Genomic DNA, 18,905 nt, shown 5'->3' with positions numbered 1-18,905 from the left:
CTCAAGAATCTTTACAATGTTCATCCTGGTACTTTTTGATAAAAAGAATGTTTCTTAGATGAAAACCAACAGTTTTTACTATGCTATTTATTTGGGCATTGAAAGACAAATTACAGTCAAGAGATACGCCTAGATTACGAACTTTACTAGGCACCGGGGTAGAGTCATTATTTATTTTCATTTAATTTTAGTTGTTTGATTGTCATCCATCCCCTAACACTGACAAGAATTCGGTCTAGAGTTTCAGTAGTGTCGTCTATATCTTTTATGAAGAAATAAAATTGTGTATCATCTGCAAATAGTTTGAACTTCCTCCCATGCTTTTGTAGTATTTACGACAGACCAATAGTATAGATACAGAATAAGATTGGGCCCAGTACACCCCCCTGAGGTACCCATCTGCTTAAAGGTTCATATGCTGAATAAGAATTTTCAATTTTCCCAAAGTAATTTCTACTAGCTAAGTACTTAGGTATTCGAAGGCTTGATCTTCAAAACCGATGGGTCATAGATCATTCAGTAGTAGTTCATGCATAACTGTATCAAAAGCAGCACTAAGATCAAGTAATATTAAAATACCCCATTTGTTTTCATCCATCATTTCCAGCATATCATCTACAACAGAAGGATAGATTCGGAATAGGTCTATAGTAGCTTAATTTCTGATAATCTAGAGCACTTTTCAGAAGTGGTGTGACTATAGCCCTTTCCTCAGATTTGGGAAACTTCCACTCATCGATGTTTCTTTCTTTCTCCAGTTACTTAAGATATTAGCCCAGTTTGTTTTCTTTGCTTCCTTAATAATCCTGGTGACAATATCTTGTGTTATATTATTAAATCTCGTTAATTTCATCTGTGTATCTGGTGTAGATTAATCTGATGACGAATATTTGTAAAATGACCTAGCTATATCTTCTATTTTGTTTTTAAAGAATACTAGAAAATTATTTGCTAATTCCTGGTCATTCTACCCATCTGGTAGCCTTTTCTCATTTACATTTCCCATTATACCATTTACGAGAGATATAACTTATTCATGTCTATTGCTGCTATGCGAGTCTTTCTCTTTTAGTGCGCGCCTTTTTCCTTCATTGTAAGTACTTATATTGGCACATTGAAATTTTATATTCTACCCATGTACATTGTTTTTAACCAATTCCACTTTCTTTCTTAATGTTTATTTTCCTCTTTTTATCTAAAGTCTCCCCATCAAACCAAGAAGATTGGTCTTTAACAATTATAGTATTTTTCCATCAGTAGACACTTGGACACTTTGTATCATATTCACTTTTACTCTCCCTATTATATATAGTCATAGGGCAGTCAACACACATAACGCCCAGCAAACGGTGGTTATCATGATCGCAGGGAATACTGATAGCATCATTTATTTTCTTTGTGACTTCTACAATGAATACAGTAGGGGAATAATCTGATTTATGTCTAGAATTTATTTTTTTCACCACTGCGTGTTTCTGTGGAGATAGTCTGAACGCAATAAGTTTGTGCATTGAAGAGATATTGCACTTCTCTTCTACATTTATAGCAGATACAATGTTATTCATTCCATCATTTAAAGTAGTTACACAGTCAACATTATTTACTTATTGATGTAAATCAAATAACTTGCTAAATGCTGAAGCATCAAGATTTGATGTTCATACAAACAAAAATTGAAGTCTCCATAAATATCAAATTCATTTTTTCCCATAATAATCTTCAAAGAAGATGAGTAGCCTACACGGAATTCTTCAAAGAAGATGAGTAGCCTACACGGAATTCTTCAAAGAAGATAGTAGTTGTTCTCGGAGTTTTTTTTTTTTTTTATTTATGTGCATAAAGTTTATTTCTATATATTCAAAGCTTGTTACACTAGTTCTTTTTAACATTTTGAGATTTGAGTAACCCTTATGAATGAAGAGCCCTACCCTCCCACCAGACCTGCCCTCTCTCGGAAAATGAAAGAAAGAAAGCATGTATGTAGGGGGTTATTTCATTGATCTTAGCCTGTTCAAAGTTATTTAACCATGTTTCATATAATGCTAGGATGTCCAAGTATTTTTCATTTATCAGTTCTCGAATCTGAATAGTTTTATTAACAACAGATTGTATATTCACATAGCCACAGTTTATGACAATGGTCAGTATTTTCTGGTAGTCTTTTTAATTCCAAATTATAAGCTTTGCAATTTCTTGAATTCACTATGTGGTCATTTGGTTTGTTTAAATTAGTGCAGTTTATACACTTTACCTGTTGTGAATTACATTCTTTAGTGGAATGTTTTTCTGAACATTTCCTGTAGACATTATCATTAGGTAAACTTGCAATATTTTCTTTTCAAAATGTCTTTGCATGTTCGTTCGTTCGTTTTAGAATGCCTGGGCCTTGTGCCCCGACGGGGGCTCTTTGACCATCAGTATTAGCCCCCAAACTTTGCATGTAGCCTTAATCATATTTTCGATATGTCAAGTTTATTCATTTATTATACTTCTTAGTTTATTATTTTGTTATAATTACCAGTTTATTAAAGTTTATAAATTTTCACTAAATATTGATTTTTTTTTCTTAACTTAGGCCGTTGGAAGAGTCAGTTTATCATACACCAACTTCCCCCTTTGTTATTAGGAGCTCAGTTTTCCGGCTGCTAAAGTTGTCCACTGATTCTAATCCCCTGCGTCATTCTTTTGCCTATGACGAGGTTTAGTACAGAACAGTAGGCGCCAAGAACTGATGCAACAAATTGCAGAATTTATCGTACGTAGTTCGTTAGCAATTTGTGGAGTTGCCCGTTAGTATACTTTATTCCAATTATTGTCATCCTCTTTATCTGATAATAAGTATAAGTGACTAATTGTAGAACCACAGAAGGCATTTCCCCAGTGAATGGTCAATGTTAGTTCAATGATTTTTTATTAGAAGAAAATAAAATATCCACGTAGAAACATGTGCAGCTCTCAATGTGTGATATCGAGTGTTCACCATTCAGTGGCAGCAGGAACCGCCAAATGCACGACCATTGGCCGGCCTAATGTGATTGTAAATTACTTTATAGCGCTATATCAAAAACTATTATGATTTCTTTTTATGAAATACTAATTAGAAGTTTAGCATATATTCAAATGAAATATAAATAATACTCTAGTTTGTGTGAGAAAAAATTCTAAATCCAAGTTATAGGCTAAGCACGTTTAACTAAACTTTAGAAAATTTAATAATAGGGCTATGGCCGAGTGCCGGAGTCGCTACACACACACACACACACACACACACACACACACTGATGGATGCACACACACTCATACATATATATATATATATATATATATATATATATATATATATATATATATATATATATATATATATATATATATATATATATATATATATATATATATATATATATATATATATATATATTGTGAAGAATTTTCTTCACTCTTCTTCTTTTAATCGTATTTTTAGCTCTCTTCTACTAATACTATAGCTACCCCTTAAACATTCTCTCCTACATCTAGTTTTCTTTAACGAAACATAGGAAGGACTATTCTAAACTTAAACTTGTTGACAGTGGCGCACGCCATGCTCGTGACGTCACAGCGTAGATACGCACAACAGATGGCCTTAGTTGTAACCCCGGCGTATGTTGGTTCTTTCCTTAAACTACATGGGTCGAGATTAAATTCCTAAACTGCACATTTTTTATATCAATTTCAATACTGCTGAATTAATGCATCTTATATTTCTCAATACCAATTAAGGTTTGTTAATTTTAAGATGTATGCCCATCACACCAGTCCATTGCTAATTAATCATTTTAAATATTAATTTTTAGCAAGCCAGAATAGGTAGGATTATTGTATATATAACCTCCCTCAGAGCAGCAAGATTTATCTGAGTATTTAGTACAAAATCCTGCCTCCTCTGCACTCCTTTCAACAATATATTGCCCTGTCCTTAAGTCCCGATATGGCAACCCCAATGGATTACCGTGCGCATCATGACCGTCACTTGTTTGGCAAGGTGAAGCCAGGTGATCTCCTCGACCTCTGTGTCGGGCCATTCTACGAGAAGCTGCCCTAGCCTGCTGACCTGCCTGGTCATTGAACCCGAGCACTTCTGGCTCACCCCCCCTCCCCCCTCCGCACTCTCTCTCCCAAAACTCGACTCACAAAAGGTTGCTGCCGGTCGGAGAGATTGAGAAGAAGAGGACCCTGATGTACCTAGTTACAGCTACAGTGAGAATTCTTGGGGTGAGCCAGGCAAGAGATTAGTGCGACAACCAGGTCAACAGCCACCACGGGCATAGGACTAATCTTTAAAGGAGTGCAGGTACTACATCAATGGCCATTTAGTTTTCCCCCATTTTTTATTAGCTTAGACTAATTTTAACTTTATAGGGAACCTGGCTAATTACAATATTCGGACTGTGTGCGGTGGGATTGTGTGTAAATATTTTTCCATTATTATTTCTGGTTTGAGACTAGCATAGTCTCTGGGTCACGTGGGCCACGTGCCAGACCCCATTATGATTTTTGATTGTTGCAGACCACGTGTCTAACCCATCATTTTCATTATTTGAATTGCATTTCTTTTGATACCATTTTTTGCCTTTGTTAAGATGTCCGTTTTGTTTTAATGTAAATTGTGAATAAATCAATATTAGGTTAATTAAACCTCCTTAGTATTTTTGCTCCCTCATTTATTTTAATGTATGAAATGAATAGTTGATCACGGGACAAAATACCCCATATTTAAAGAGTAAGTCTATAGGTGGTAACAGCGAGGTACTTTGCATTAATATATTTGCTTCGAAGGTAAAGATCCTTATCTTTAAACTTTTTAACTACTTTACATCACTGCTCCCATTTTGGATTTTGTCTACCTTACATTAACGTAAAATAACTGTCCAGCATTTCATTGGGGTAGCTGGGACGGAGCCGGAACAGAGCCTGAGAATGAGATGACTATAGACCTGACAAAGCTAGAGTAGGCCATAAATTATTGTTAATCCTACGTGTGGAGTGCTTCGGCCTCTGGACAGTAAAATTTCCCCCTTTTGTATTTAAAGAGTGTTGGTTTGTGAATTGTGACAGTAAAGTATTAGCAGGGTGTTTGTGCCCCGAGAGTAAGAGCTCATATCCTCCCCTGTTGAACTTTATGTAACTGTTATAAGGAGACTTTCCCGGACTAAGTTCCCACTCAGAACACAACCATTAAAAAATTCTCCACACGAGTGGTCCTTCGAACCGGATCTTTTACCTTTGACTTGTGAAGCATTAACGTAATTAATCAGCTTGATTAAGCATATAGTAACTCGCTATATCACTTACCCACGCGCACACAGCCAGTTTGTCGAATATGTAATGCCCAGACTTTAATTGGGAAGAGAAATTTGTAATCAACATGATCTTTTTGTATCGACCACGTGTTTAAGGAAAGAGCTACGTAACCAGGTTAATTTGTTGCTTGAATGTTCTCTACAGAAAGACTAGAATTTGTCGTAGGAACTTCACTTTGTCTCGGATACGTTCACCCACGTGTGGCGGAATCCTCTTATACCAGAAAGTTCTAAGCTACTTGAACTAAGGTTTTTTGTTGTTCAGACGCCCGTGATTACTGCTCAGCTAGAGCACCAGTGTACTCGTCCTGTCAACTAATTTTGCTAGCTAAGCATCTAATTTGTAACATTTTGTACCTTGGTCTACCTTCCTTTGTGTCGTTTACCTTCCCTAACCAACCTTAACTTTTCTAACTAACATCACCGTATACCTAGCACGTGTCCTTGTCCTACCGAGCGAATTGGCGTAACATAATTTTAAGTCTTCTTACGAGTAACGTAGAAACTTAACCCCAAGTCCGTTTCATTCCACGTGTTTGTACCGAGATGGCGGATCTTGTTTACAGCCCAAACTAAGGGTGTGTAATTGTTTGCTACCGTAAGTGAATTACTGCGTGTAGTTCATTTAATTTCCTTTAGCGAGGAGATATTATTTGTGTCCTTTAGCGACGATATTTTTGTTTTACCTCCGCGTGAGGGAAATCTCATATTTGTTTAGCCTCCACGAGAGAGCACTTTAAAGTCGTTGCCTTGTGCGCCTATCTACATTTTGAGTAGATCAGTGGCTGCCTTAGTGCGCCCGTAATTGTGAAATCGTCACAACAGTGTCAGCCTCGACCTGTTATTTTAACTTTTAACTTAATACTTTGCATTCATAAGCCCATGTGCTTTCTAATGTTTTACTTTCAAGTAACTTAGTTCAATCATTTATCGCCAGGTGCGTATATAATTAATTTTAGCAAAGTCTTTAAGGTCATGTGACCTGGGCATCGTCTGCTTTGTTGGACCCGGTCACTTTGAATTTTAAAGTAATTTCATGAGTTATATGTTTTTTGTCCATTTAACTTGTTCCCCCATCATGAGTAAATTTAAATGTTCAATTATCAACCTTGTAAATTTGTAAAGTTTCATTTTCATGATCTTTTGAAATACAGTTACCCCTTATTTGCTTTTACGAATCCGTTCATCAAAACGTGGTCATTCCAAGATGGCGGAGTTCATGTTTAACGTAAACAACCCTTCAACGCCTAAGGCGGAAACGCTTAGCCCCGAGGAGATTAACGCTAGGCTTAAGGAACAGGAGTTGACGTTCACCTTTGTGTGTGAGGACGCAGACCTAGCACTTCATGCTCTTGCTTCTGTAGATTTTCCCAGCATGGGTCCTGAAGCCGTGGGTCATTTTAAAAGTGAAATTAGTAAAGTAAGAGATGAACTTTTTAATTACAAGAATTTTTGGAGACGTCATTACGACCATCCTATTGTCAAATTAAATTATCCCGTACTTGCTGCCTGTTCGAGTAAAGTTGAGATTGCTTTTAATAGCCTCATGGCTCATCCTAATTTAATAATTAAAGCTAATCAGGCTAATTCTTCTTCGAGGGCGACACCTTCAGTGACACGTCCCTTTGTGAATGCCATTAACGTTCCCCTAATTGATCCTTCTAATATATCAGCAGTCAAGCACAATTTTGTATCAACTCCCCAATCGTCACATTTCAATACTATGTTGCCAACACGGCATACGATTAGTGATTTTGTGTCAGTCCCACGTGGTCCGTCCTCATCTCCGAACCTTAAGCCACCAGCGTATGATCACCCTCAACCCCCTTTGTCTTTGCCGCCGGTGACAGTCCTTCCCGGAGAAAAACTCATTCACGGTCTTGTCATGGACCCCCCAAGTGGTAGCGCAGATACCACACAACTTAACCGTGTGCGTGATGGCCAGCAGAGGCCTGTACCGGTTGTAGATTCAATCATTAAAGTCGTACCATCCCAAGGACCAGCGCCCACGTTGCCTGATTGTCCTATCTTTAAGCCCGTAACTTCTGCTCTAACCCGTGTTGACGCTAAAACATCCCCGTCAGGATTTGAAACCCGCCCTCAGAAAGAGCTGCGTGATAGCAAGGTTAAGACCTTAGCAGTCAGAAATGAACCTTGTGCACTGACGGCGGATTTAGCGAAGGTCACACATGTAGAGCTAGCACTGGAGCTTAGAGCGTGTTTAAAAATCAATTTGCTTAAGGATAACTGTACATTGAACGCCATTCATTATTTTCATTCACTTTTATATGGCGCAACTGTAAGCATTTATTATTATTGCCAAGTCGTACAGCAGCATTTTCCAGGTCAATCCCTTGCTTTAACCTCAAAGCGTAAATTCAATTTTTGCCTTGACAACTTGTCATGTTGCTATAATCCCCCTGACATCCTTCAGCTCGTGCTGAAATTAAGGTTTGTTTTTAATGTTCCCATCTTAAACGTTTCCCTTGAAGATGACATCCAAGACCTTAGTTGTCAGAAATACGATGTCCCCATGGACCTAGTTTGTCCCATTTTACCATTCAGGCTAGTGCCAAACAACTTTTTACCTTGTAACGCCGAGAAGGAATTAACTTTTCTCCTTTTGTCAGGCAATGAATACCAACTTTTCATCACGCCAGTCATTTTATATGTAAAGACATTTCATGTAAAACGTTGGGTGTCAGACCGGGATTGGGATTCACCCCCATAATTTTTAATTTGTCATTTGGCCTGACTTGTTGCTGAACTCGACCGATATTGGTTTACGTTTTGTTTGCTCTATCCGTACCCCTAGGGTGGGAAGAACTGAGTACTTTTAATCGTTCTGTTATTATTGCATCGTACGTTTAAAGTTAACACTGATTGTTTACTTATCTTAACGCTTCCGTGAAGCATTGCCTGCGTGGTTCGATATTCCCCAGATTCACGTGAAAGCATAACTTTTGATTCAATTGATTTTAATTAACGCCAACAGCGTTTTGTTAACTTTAAACGGACGTTGATGTGAAGAACGACTTCACTCTTCATTCAGCCAGTAAGCTTATCTCGCTCATACTAACAAGTAGTTGAATCACATTTGCCGGAACTAACCCCTCTCCCTTTTTTCTCCCCTTTATCCCCAGGGTGTGAAGAATTTTCTTCACTCTTCTTCTTTTAATCGTATTTTTAGCTCTCTTCTACTAATACTATAGCTACCCCTTAAACATTCTCTCCTACATCTAGTTTTCTTTACCGAAACATAGGAAGGACTATTCTAAACTTAAACTTGTTGACAGTGGCGCACGCCATGCTCGTGACGTCACAGCGTAGATACGCACAACAGATGGCCTTAGTTGTAACCCCGGCGTATGTTGGTTCTTTCCTTAAACTACATGGGTCGAGATTAAATTCCTAAACTGCACATTTTTTATATCAATTTCAATACTGCTGAATTAATGCATCTTATATTTCTCAATACCAATTAAGGTTTATTAATTTTAAGATGTATGCCCATCACACCAGTCCATTGCTAATTAATCATTTTAAATATTAATTTTTAGCAAGCCAGAATAGGTAGGATTATTGTATATATAACCTCCCTCAGAGCAGCAAGATTTATCTGAGTATTTAGTACAAAATCCTGCCTCCTCTGCACTCCTTTCAACAATATATTGCCCTGTCCTTAAGTCCCGATATGGCAACCCCAATGGATTACCGTGCGCATCATGACCGTCACTTGTTTGGCAAGGTGAAGCCAGGTGATCTCCTCGACCTCTGTGTCGGGCCATTCTACGAGAAGCTGCCCTAGCCTGCTGACCTGCCTGGTCATTGAACCCGAGCACTTCTGGCTCACCCCCCCTCCCCCCTCCGCACTCTCTCTCCCAAAACTCGACTCACAAAAGGTTGCTGCCGGTCGGAGAGATTGAGAAGAAGAGGACCCTGATGTACCTAGTTACAGCTACAGTGAGAATTCTTGGGGTGAGCCAGGCAAGAGATTAGTGCGACAACCAGGTCAACAGCCACCACGGGCATAGGACTAATCTTTAAAGGAGTGCAGGTACTACATCAATGGCCATTTAGTTTTCCCCCATTTTTTATTAGCTTAGACTAATTTTAACTTTATAGGGAACCTGGCTAATTACAATATTCGGACTGTGTGCGGTGGGATTGTGTGTAAATATTTTTCCATTATTATTTCTGGTTTGAGACTAGCATAGTCTCTGGGTCACGTGGGCCACGTGCCAGACCCCATTATGATTTTTGATTGTTGCAGACCACGTGTCTAACCCATCATTTTCATTATTTGAATTGCATTTCTTTTGATACCATTTTTTGCCTTTGTTAAGATGTCCGTTTTGTTTTAATGTAAATTGTGAATAAATCAATATTAGGTTAATTAAACCTCCTTAGTATTTTTGCTCCCTCATTTATTTTAATGTATGAAATGAATAGTTGATCACGGGACAAAATACCCCATATTTAAAGAGTAAGTCTATAGGTGGTAACAGCGAGGTACTTTGCATTAATATATTTGCTTCGAAGGTAAAGATCCTTATCTTTAAACTTTTTAACTACTTTACATCACTGCTCCCATTTTGGATTTTGTCTACCTTACATTAACGTAAAATAACTGTCCAGCATTTCATTGGGGTAGCTGGGACGGAGCCGGAACAGAGCCTGAGAATGAGATGACTATAGACCTGACAAAGCTAGAGTAGGCCATAAATTATTGTTAATCCTACGTATGGAGTGCTTCGGCCTCTGGACAGTAAAATTTCCCCCTTTTGTATTTAAAGAGTGTTGGTTTGTGAATTGTGACAGTAAAGTATTAGCAGGGTGTTTGTGCCCCGAGAGTAAGAGCTCATATCCTCCCCTGTTGAACTTTATGTAACTGTTATAAGGAGACTTTCCCGGACTAAGTTCCCACTCAGAACACAACCATTAAAAAATTCTCCACATATATATATATATATATATATATATATATATATATATATATATATATATATATATATATATATATATATATATATATATATATATATATATATATATATATATTGTTATGAATTTTTCTTCACTCTTCTTCTTTCCTGCAGTATTTTGGTCTCTCTCCCAATACAGTAGTCACCCTTAAGAATTTCACTCACATCCTTTACGTTTTCTTTACCAAAACAGGGATAGACTACGCTGAATCTAACTCGTTGACAATACTGTACTCCATGTTTGTGACGTCATTGCGTTCGTGTGTTGAGGTATATTATTACACTGGTTTTGAATATAATTTTAATACTGCTGACTTATAAGCAGCATTTGTCCCTCAGTACCTATTCAGGTCTGATTAATTTTAAGACGTATGTTGAATTTAGAAAGGTGTCTTCTGCATATTCACTTGAAAGGAGTTTCCTTATAGTGTGTCTGAAATAGCACCACCATTTTCTTTTATAACTCATGTTCCTATGTTTTTTTTTGTTAGTTTCTTGGTTATATATTTAATTCTGTTTCTCTTACTTGAAGTGTATATTGAAGTACAATTTATTTAGTATTTGATATTTACAAGTCATCATATTTATGAGTGTGAATTTTATAACTATTTTTGCTTAATGTACGTCTCATTATGTTTACTTAAGAGTTTAGTTGTTCTAATAAAATCAGAGGTTTTAAGAAAAACATGGTGTTTCCTTGGAGCCCAATGCTCTCCTTTTTCCATACCTTCCTGTACGATGTGGGGTTAAATAATCCCCCACATTTTAGTGCCCAGACCCGGGAACACCCCCTCTAAGAAAATAAGTAAGTTGTGCAGTGAAGATAATGGAGAAGTTAAAGAAGACTAGGACTACATGTCGAGGGTGGGTGACAAGAGCTTCCAAGGCACTGAGTGACCTTCTGGAGTCTTCCACCACAACTATTAGTCAATTTGAGTATGCTATCAAGGAATACGACCAGAGACTAGCTATGTTGGATGAAGTCCAAGAAGCAATAGAAATTGAGGTAGCTGAAGAAGAACTAGAACAACTTTTGGATAAAGCCCATGAGTTTAGAACAATAAGTGTGCAGCCTACGATACAAGCTGAAGACCAGATAAGGAAGTTAGCAGCAGCAGCGTGTCCTGGTTCTAAAGCTGGGAGTATAAGTGGACAGTCTTCATCTCGAGAGTCAGATATCACCAATGTCAAGTTACCCAAGCTGGAGCTACCGAAGTTTAGTGGTGAAGTGACCCAATGGCAGTCCTTCTGGGATCAATATAATTCCCACATCGATGCAACAGACCTTCCAGTGATCAGTAAGTTCACTTATTTGCTGTCTTTGCTGGAGGGAGATGCCAGGAATGTTGTGAAGGGACTAGCTCATACCAGTGCTAATTACCCGGTTGCCTGCAAATTACTGAAGGAACACTACTACAAGCCAGAAAGGATTATTTTTGCTCATGTTCAGGCATTGTTAAATGGTGAGGTCAACATTAATGTCAGCGGACCAAAAGGTGTGGCACAGCTGTGGAAATTACGAGATGACATTCTAATTGACATCCGCAGTTTGGAGGCGCTAGGCATCACAGGAAAACAATGTGAAGTGTTTCTTACACCTATCATCCTCTCCCGTTTCCCAAGTGAACTGCGGCTAGAGTGGGCCAGGGATGGTGATGGACATGAGAGTGATTTAGATTGGTTATTGACATTCTTAGACAAGGAAATTTCAAGATTAGAAAGGTCTGAAGCCTTTAAGGGAAAGAGTAGTAGTGAAGTAAAGAAAATTGAAAATAGGAGTTCTAAAGACAAGATGTATTCAGCCGCAGCCCTTCATGCTTCGTCCAAGCAAGAAAGCACAATGTGCAGTTTCTGTGCCAAGAAACACAAATCGGAAAACTGTTATGGTGTGCTAGAATTGAGTGGAAAAGAGCGAGGGGAAAAATAAGAAGTTTAGGCCTATGTTTCAAGTGTTTGAAGAGTGGACACATGTCAAGAGACTGTAAAGCTCGTACAAGGTGTACAAAGTGTAACAGTGCCCTTTCTACCTTAATGTGTGGTGTTAGGCTGGAAATGAACCTAAAGGAGGAAAGTGAAGCAAAGGAAGGTGCTATTGGCAGTGACAAGCCTGGTAATGTGGCACTTCTAACAGGGCAAGGTGGTAACTGTGCCATTTTACAAACTGCCAAAGTTCAGGTGAGTGGTAGTGATGGTACTGTTGTCACTGCTCAGGTAATGTTTGATAATGGTGCAGAAAGGTCTTATATTAGTAGCAAATTTGTGAAGAAGTGTAAACCACAATGGATCACTAGTGCACCTATGCCATACTTTAGTTTTGGTGGTCATAATAGTGGAAAAAATGAACACAAAAATGTTTATGAGTTAAAGTTGTGGGACTCTGACAAGAAGGTGGTACGTATTATTGCTGCGGAGATTCCCAGAATATGTCAACCCTTGGTTAGGCCTATTGTACCAGATTCAGTGCTTAACTCTTTTCCTCATGTTGTATTAGCTGATGATTACCACCATGATTCTCCCATTGAGATTGATATACTGATTGGTCTAGATTTCTACTGGACACTGATTTCTCCTGTAGATGCCCTCCAAATTAACCATGTCATAGCCATGAAGTCTCTCTTTGGTTATGTCTTGAGTGGCAGGCTGTATAAAACCAATGACTCTTGTACCTACTCTATACCACAATTATTGTGTATCTCCTCTGTTTCAGATTCAGATTTGTGTAAGTTTTGGGATTTGGAAACTGTAGGGGTTAAGCCTAGGGAACTTGTTGAAAGTTATAGTGAAACCAAAGTTTTCGAAGAATTTGAGAGTACTGTGAAGTTTGTGAATGGTCGTTATGAGGTTGCACTGCCATGGAAAGATGATTCTGCTAAGGAAAGGCTTTTAAATAATGTTGTCATAGCCCATAAAAGGTTAGGTAGGCTAATGGTTAAGTTAGAACACGATAAGGAGCTTAAGAAAGAGTATCAAAAAGTGTTTGATAGTTATGAGTCTGATCACATAATAGAAGAGGTACCAAGGCAGGAAATTTCAGGTGTGAATCCTGTGTACTATATGCCTCATCGTCCAGTAGTTAAGTTAAGTAGTTCAAGTACTAAGATAAGACCTGTGTTTGATGCCTCTGCCTCTTGTTACAATGGTGTATCATTGAATGACTGTTTGTCCTCAGGCCCATCACTCAACCCTGACTTGGTTGAGGTGCTCATTCGTTTTCGTCGTTGGCCCATTGCTGTTACAGCTGATATAAGAAAGGCCTTTTTGCAAATTAATGTACAAGAGAAAGACAGAGATGTTCATAGATTTTTGTGGCCAAGAGACGATGGTACAATACGGCACATGAGATTTACACGTGTACCCTTTGGTAACACAGCGAGCCAATTTCTGTTAAATGCCACAATTAAACACCATTTGGATAAGTATCCCCCAACTAGTGTAGTGCAAGATTTGAAGGCTAACATGTATACAGACAATTGGTTGAGTGGTGCGGATTCTGCTGTAGAAGCAGCTGATAAATTTTGTGAAGCCCGTAGTATTTTAGCTGATGCTAGTATGGACCTTACAAAACTTGTATCAAATAGTTTGCTAATTACTTCTCAGTTATGTGACAAGGTACCCTTTTTAAATTCTGATGAACCCAATACTGTATTAGGCCTGAAGTGGTGTAACTCACTGGACAGTTTCTCCTTTGATGGCATAAACTCAGATTCCTTTGTAGAAGTAATCTCTACTAAGCGAAGTATCCTTAGTGTGATAGCTAAGATTTTTGACCCTTTAGGATTAATTAGTCCATATGTCATGTATGGCAAGATACTCTTTCAGGAACTCTGGAAACTGGGTTTGACTTGGGATCAAGAAATGCCATCAGAGTTGAAGCTAAAGTTTCAAAGATGGCTCCTTAGTAGTCAGCATTTTAGGAATTATCAGATAGATAGATGTTATTTTTCACAAAAGGCCTGGGGGAAGCTTAGTCATATGGAGCTACATGGGTTTGGTGATGCCTCTGAAAAGGGCTATGGGGCTTGTGTGTACCTGCGAGTGCCTGTGGAAAACGGCTCATACCAGGTGTCATTAGTGTCCTCTAAGTCAAGAGTTGCTCCCATAAAGACAATTACATTGCCGAGGTTAGAACTCATGGGATGTCTTTTGTGTTCACGATTAGTCAACTTTGTGAAGAATATCCTTAACCTAGATAATAGTGTTAGAGTTAGGTGTTGGACAGATTCTACCATTGCTCTGTCATGGATTCAAAGAGATGCTAGTAAGAAGGACCTCTTTGTAACTAATCGGGTAAAGGAAATCAGAGAGTTAACACCTCCCAGTTGCTGGCAACATTGTGTAAGTAAGGACAATCCAGCTGACCTGATAACACGAGGTCTGTTGGCAGACAAGCTTGTGGACAGTACTATGTGGCTCTATGGGCCTAGTATGTTAAAAGAATCCCAATACCAGAAAAGGGAAGGTAACCCAGTTAAGTATAAAGATGAAATAGGCATAGAAAGTACTGCTGTCTGTCTTAATGTACAAGGCGTGCCAGACAACCCTTTATTATTATTATTATTATTATTATTATTACTATCCAAGCTACAACCCTAATTGGAAAAGCAAGATGCTATAAGCCTAGGGGCTCCAATAGGGAAAAATAGTCCCAGTGAGGAAAGGAAATAAGGAAATAAATAACTGAAGAGAACAAATTAACAATAAATCATTCTAAAAAAAGTAATGTCAAAAGAGATATATCATATATAAACTATTAACAACGTCAACAACAAAAATGTCATATATAAACTATAAAAATACTCATGTCCGTCTGGTCAACAAAAAAGCATTTGCTCCAACTTTGAACTTTTGAAGTTCTACTGATTCAACAACCCGATTAGGAAGATCATTCCACAACTTGGTAACAGCTGGAATAAAACTTCTAGAGTACTGCGTAGTATTGAGTCTTATGATGGAGAAGGCCTGGCTATTAGAATTAACTGCCTGCCTAGTATTACGAACAGGATAGAATTGTCCAGGGAGATCTGAATGTAAAGGATGGTCAGAGTTATGAAAAATCTTATGCAACATGCATAATGAACTAATTGATCGACGGTGCCAGAGATTAATATCTAGATCAGGAATAAGAAATTTAATAGACCGTAAGTTTCTGTCCAACAAATTAAGATGAGAATCAGCAGCTGAAGACCAGACAGGAGAACAATACTCAAAACAAGGTAGAATAAAAGAATTAAAACACTTCTTCAGAATAGATTGATCACCGAATATATTAAAAGACTTTCTCAATAAGCCAATTTTTTTTGTGCAATTGAAGAAGACACAGACCTTATATGTTTCTCAAAAGTAAATTTGCTGTCAAGAATCACGCCTAAAATTTTAAAAGAGTCATACAAATTTAAAGAAACATTATCAATACTGAGATCCGGATGTTGAGGAGCCACCGTCCTTGACCTACTTACAATCATACTTTGAGTTTTGTTAGGATTCAACTTTAGATCGATACAGTAAATTAAACAAGGTGTTAAGAGTTACAGCTTATGTTTTAAGATTTATCATAAATTGTAGAAATAGTAATAACAAAGTGGCAGGCCCTCTCATTACTGAAGAGATTGATTTTGCTAAGTTGAAGTTGATTTACTGCATCCAAAGAGAAGTGTTTTCTGCAGAAATAAAGGTACTTTTGGGTAAAAAGGCTATCCCTCAATGGGCTAAATTAAGAAATCTTGACCCCTTTCTAGATGATAAAGGCTTAATAAGAATTAGGGGACGTCTTGAGTTTTCTAACTTGAACTATGACACTAAACATCCTGTCATAATTCTAAAGGGTCAATTTGCTAAACTGTTGATCAGATTTCAGCACAGGTTTTTAAAGCATGCAGTTGTGGATACCGTAATTTCATCCCTACGAAATAACTTTTGGATTATAGGAATGAGGAGATTAGCTAAGACAGTAATAAAGGAATGTTTAAGTTGCCGTTGGCATAATTCAAAACCTTGTAGTCAGCCTGTGGCTCCATTACCTAAAGAAAGAGTAAGGACTTCTCCACCCTTTGATGTAACAGGCTTAGATTATGCAGGCCCCCTCTTTTGTGCTGATTGTCCTAGTAAGAAATTTTATGCATTGTTGTTCACTTGTGGTGTTGTAAGAGCCGTACACCTAGAGCTTACAGAATCTTTATCCTTGCCTGACTGCTTATTGGCTATAAGAAGATTGGTTGCCAGGAGAAGTTTACCTAGTGTTATATATTCAGATAATGCAAAGACTTTTGTAGCTGCTAGGTATGAAGTACAAAGGCTGTATGGCCACTTGGCTTCCAAATGGAACTTTATTGCCCCTCATGCTCCCTGGTGAGGGGGGGGGGGCGCTGGTGGGAGAGACTCATTAGGTCAGTTAAGCTTGCCTTGAGAAAGACACTGAATCTGAACTATGTAAGTAAGAGTGAATTAGAAACTATACTAGTAGAAATAGAGTCCTGTATTAATTCCAGACCATTGACCTATGTAAGTGACGAACTTGACTCCATTTATTATCTCACTCCATCACATTTTATCCTAGGAAGAGCCCCACACTGTAAATCCTTAATAAATTTTGAGCCATGTAAGGTGACTTCCAGCGACTTGAATGAAAGAGAAGTTTTAAGAAACAAGAACCTAGAACATTTTTGGAAAATTTGGAGTAACAATTATATAACCAGTTTACCTCAAGTTGTTAAAGGATTCAATAAAAAATGTGATTTGTCTAAGGGTGACCTTGTGTTAATAAAGGAGGATAACCTTCCTAGATTGAAGTGGCCTCTTGGGGTTATTGTAGATGTTTTTAAAGGTAGAGATGGACTTGTAAGAAGTGTAAGGCTCAAAACTAAAAAGGGAGAAATAACTAGACCCATTCAAAGATTGTATAATCTTGAAGTAGGTAGATCTGAAGATTTGATTACTACTGATGCATCCTGTGAGGATTTTGATAGAGATGTATGTGATAATCCTCAAATGCCTATTCATATTGTTAGTGATGAGGATGTACTTCCAAAGTCTAAGTCTGGTAGAGTAATTAAGCCTCCTACTAAGTTAGATTTATAATAGTCACTGTAAGTCATGCAGTTGTGCATGTCAAGCAAAGCTTAATGTGTTTATTTTGTAAAACTACATTACTAATTTTTGTGTATTTTTCTGCCATGTATAATTTAGATAAGGTCTAAGTTGTGTTCTTTAATAGGTGGCTTCGTCCCCTATTGCCGGGAGGATGTTGAATTTAGAAAGGTGTCTTCTGCATATTCACTTGAAAGGAGTTTCCTTGTAGTGTATCTGAAATAGCACCACCATTTTCTTTTATAACTTATGTTCCAATGTTTTTCTTTGTTAGTTTCTTGGTTATATATTTAATTCTGTTTCTCTTACTTGAAGTGTATATTGAAGTACAATTAATTTAGTATTTGATATTTACAAGTCATCATATTTATGAGTGTGAATTTTATAACTATTTTTGCTTAATGTACGTCTCATTATTTTACTTAAGAGTTTAGTTGTTCTAATAAAATCAGAGGTTTTAAGAAAAACATGGTGTTTCCTTGGAGCCTAATGCTCTCCTTTTTCCATACCTTCCTGTACGATGTGGGCTCAAATAATCCCCCACAATGTATACCCATAGCGCCAGCCCTTTTCTACTTACTCATTTAAATTATTAATTTTCAGTAAGCCAGAATAGGTAAGATTATTATGTATGTATATTCCCTTAGAGCTGAAAAATTCTTATTTGTATTTTGCACAGAATCCTGCTTCCTACTTATTACTTTCAACAATACAATGCCCTGCCCGAAAGCCCTGATATGTCACCTCAACCGCATTACTTTACACTCACCAAGGCTCACCTGCTTGGAAGCTGAACCCAGGTGACGGCCTGCGACCTGAGGGTCGGCCGCATTCGTGCAAGCGCAACCGTTCTGACAACACCACGAGTCCAATACCAGACAGGTTGTCCTGGCTCATCCCAACTACTCCGTGTTCCTTCCATACCCTGCGTACCAGAGGGAGGCGGCAAGCCTTCAGCCAGTACCAACGATCCTGTACGGACCAGAAGGGAGGGACACAACGAGGGGGGAGTGAGTTCAGTTTATTAAGGTGCAAACTATGCTAGTATTTGCCATTTGTGAGGAAAAAGGCTTTTCCAGCATTAAAGTAAAGGGTGCAGGTAAATCATGGATCCACTTAGTGTTCTCTCATTTTAGACTAGATTACCTTCTCATTTTTACTTGATCTAGGTTTAACTGGTTTTACATATTTCAGGCTGAGTGCTTGGGATCTTTTTGTACAAATTATGTGTATAATTTTTTGCTTTAGAGACTGGTACAGTCTCCAGTCACGGGGCTGTGTGTCAGACTCCAGTTCAATCAATTACCATTAGAGAAGACCTCAAGTCACCCATATTTTGATTATCCTCTGTTTTGCTAAGTTGCATTTCCTTTATTTTGTTTTGCTTGATGTTAAGATGTCTATTTTAATCATGCAAATTTTGTGTAATGAAATAAATACGATTAATTACACCCTTTTGTACTACTACTCTCTTTTTTGATCGATTATGTCCAAC

General features: G+C 37.9%; 2 protein-coding genes across 2 annotated transcripts; both read left to right on the top strand.

The window, feature by feature from the left end:
* The first annotated feature begins 11,153 nt into the window (after positions 1-11,153).
* Positions 11,154-12,254, top strand: LOC137657285 (uncharacterized). Its single transcript, XM_068391620.1, has one exon. It carries the CDS (start codon positions 11,154-11,156, stop codon positions 12,252-12,254), a length of 1,101 nt encoding a protein of 366 aa, XP_068247721.1.
* Positions 12,255-12,295: 41 nt separating this feature from the next.
* On the top strand, positions 12,296-17,401 carry LOC137657283 (uncharacterized). The gene is made up of 3 exons (XM_068391619.1): positions 12,296-14,799; positions 15,890-16,672; positions 17,020-17,401. The coding sequence occupies exons 1-3, from the start codon at positions 12,296-12,298 to the stop codon at positions 17,399-17,401; spliced, it is 3,669 nt and encodes a 1,222-aa protein (XP_068247720.1).
* Positions 17,402-18,905: the final 1,504 nt, after the last annotated feature.

The sequence above is a fragment of the Palaemon carinicauda genome, chromosome 18 (assembly GCF_036898095.1).
Source record: "Palaemon carinicauda isolate YSFRI2023 chromosome 18, ASM3689809v2, whole genome shotgun sequence".
Taxonomy (NCBI): domain Eukaryota; kingdom Metazoa; phylum Arthropoda; class Malacostraca; order Decapoda; family Palaemonidae; genus Palaemon; species Palaemon carinicauda.
Note: the sequence above shows the minus strand (reverse complement) of the source record. Positions and strands in the feature narration are given on the sequence as shown.

Excerpts from the sequence above, each read along its gene's own strand:
- LOC137657285 (XM_068391620.1), top strand. The coding sequence starts at position 11,154 with ATGGAGAAGTTAAAGAAGACTAGGACTACATGTCGAGGGTGGGTGACA.
- LOC137657283 (XM_068391619.1), top strand. The coding sequence starts at position 12,296 with ATGTCAAGAGACTGTAAAGCTCGTACAAGGTGTACAAAGTGTAACAGT. Across the intron at positions 14,800-15,889 it reads AGGGAAGGTAACCCAGTTAA|AAATAGTAATAACAAAGTGG; the intron begins GTATAAAGATGA and ends CATAAATTGTAG. Across the intron at positions 16,673-17,019 it reads ATTGCCCCTCATGCTCCCTG|TTTACCTCAAGTTGTTAAAG; the intron begins GTGAGGGGGGGG and ends TTATATAACCAG.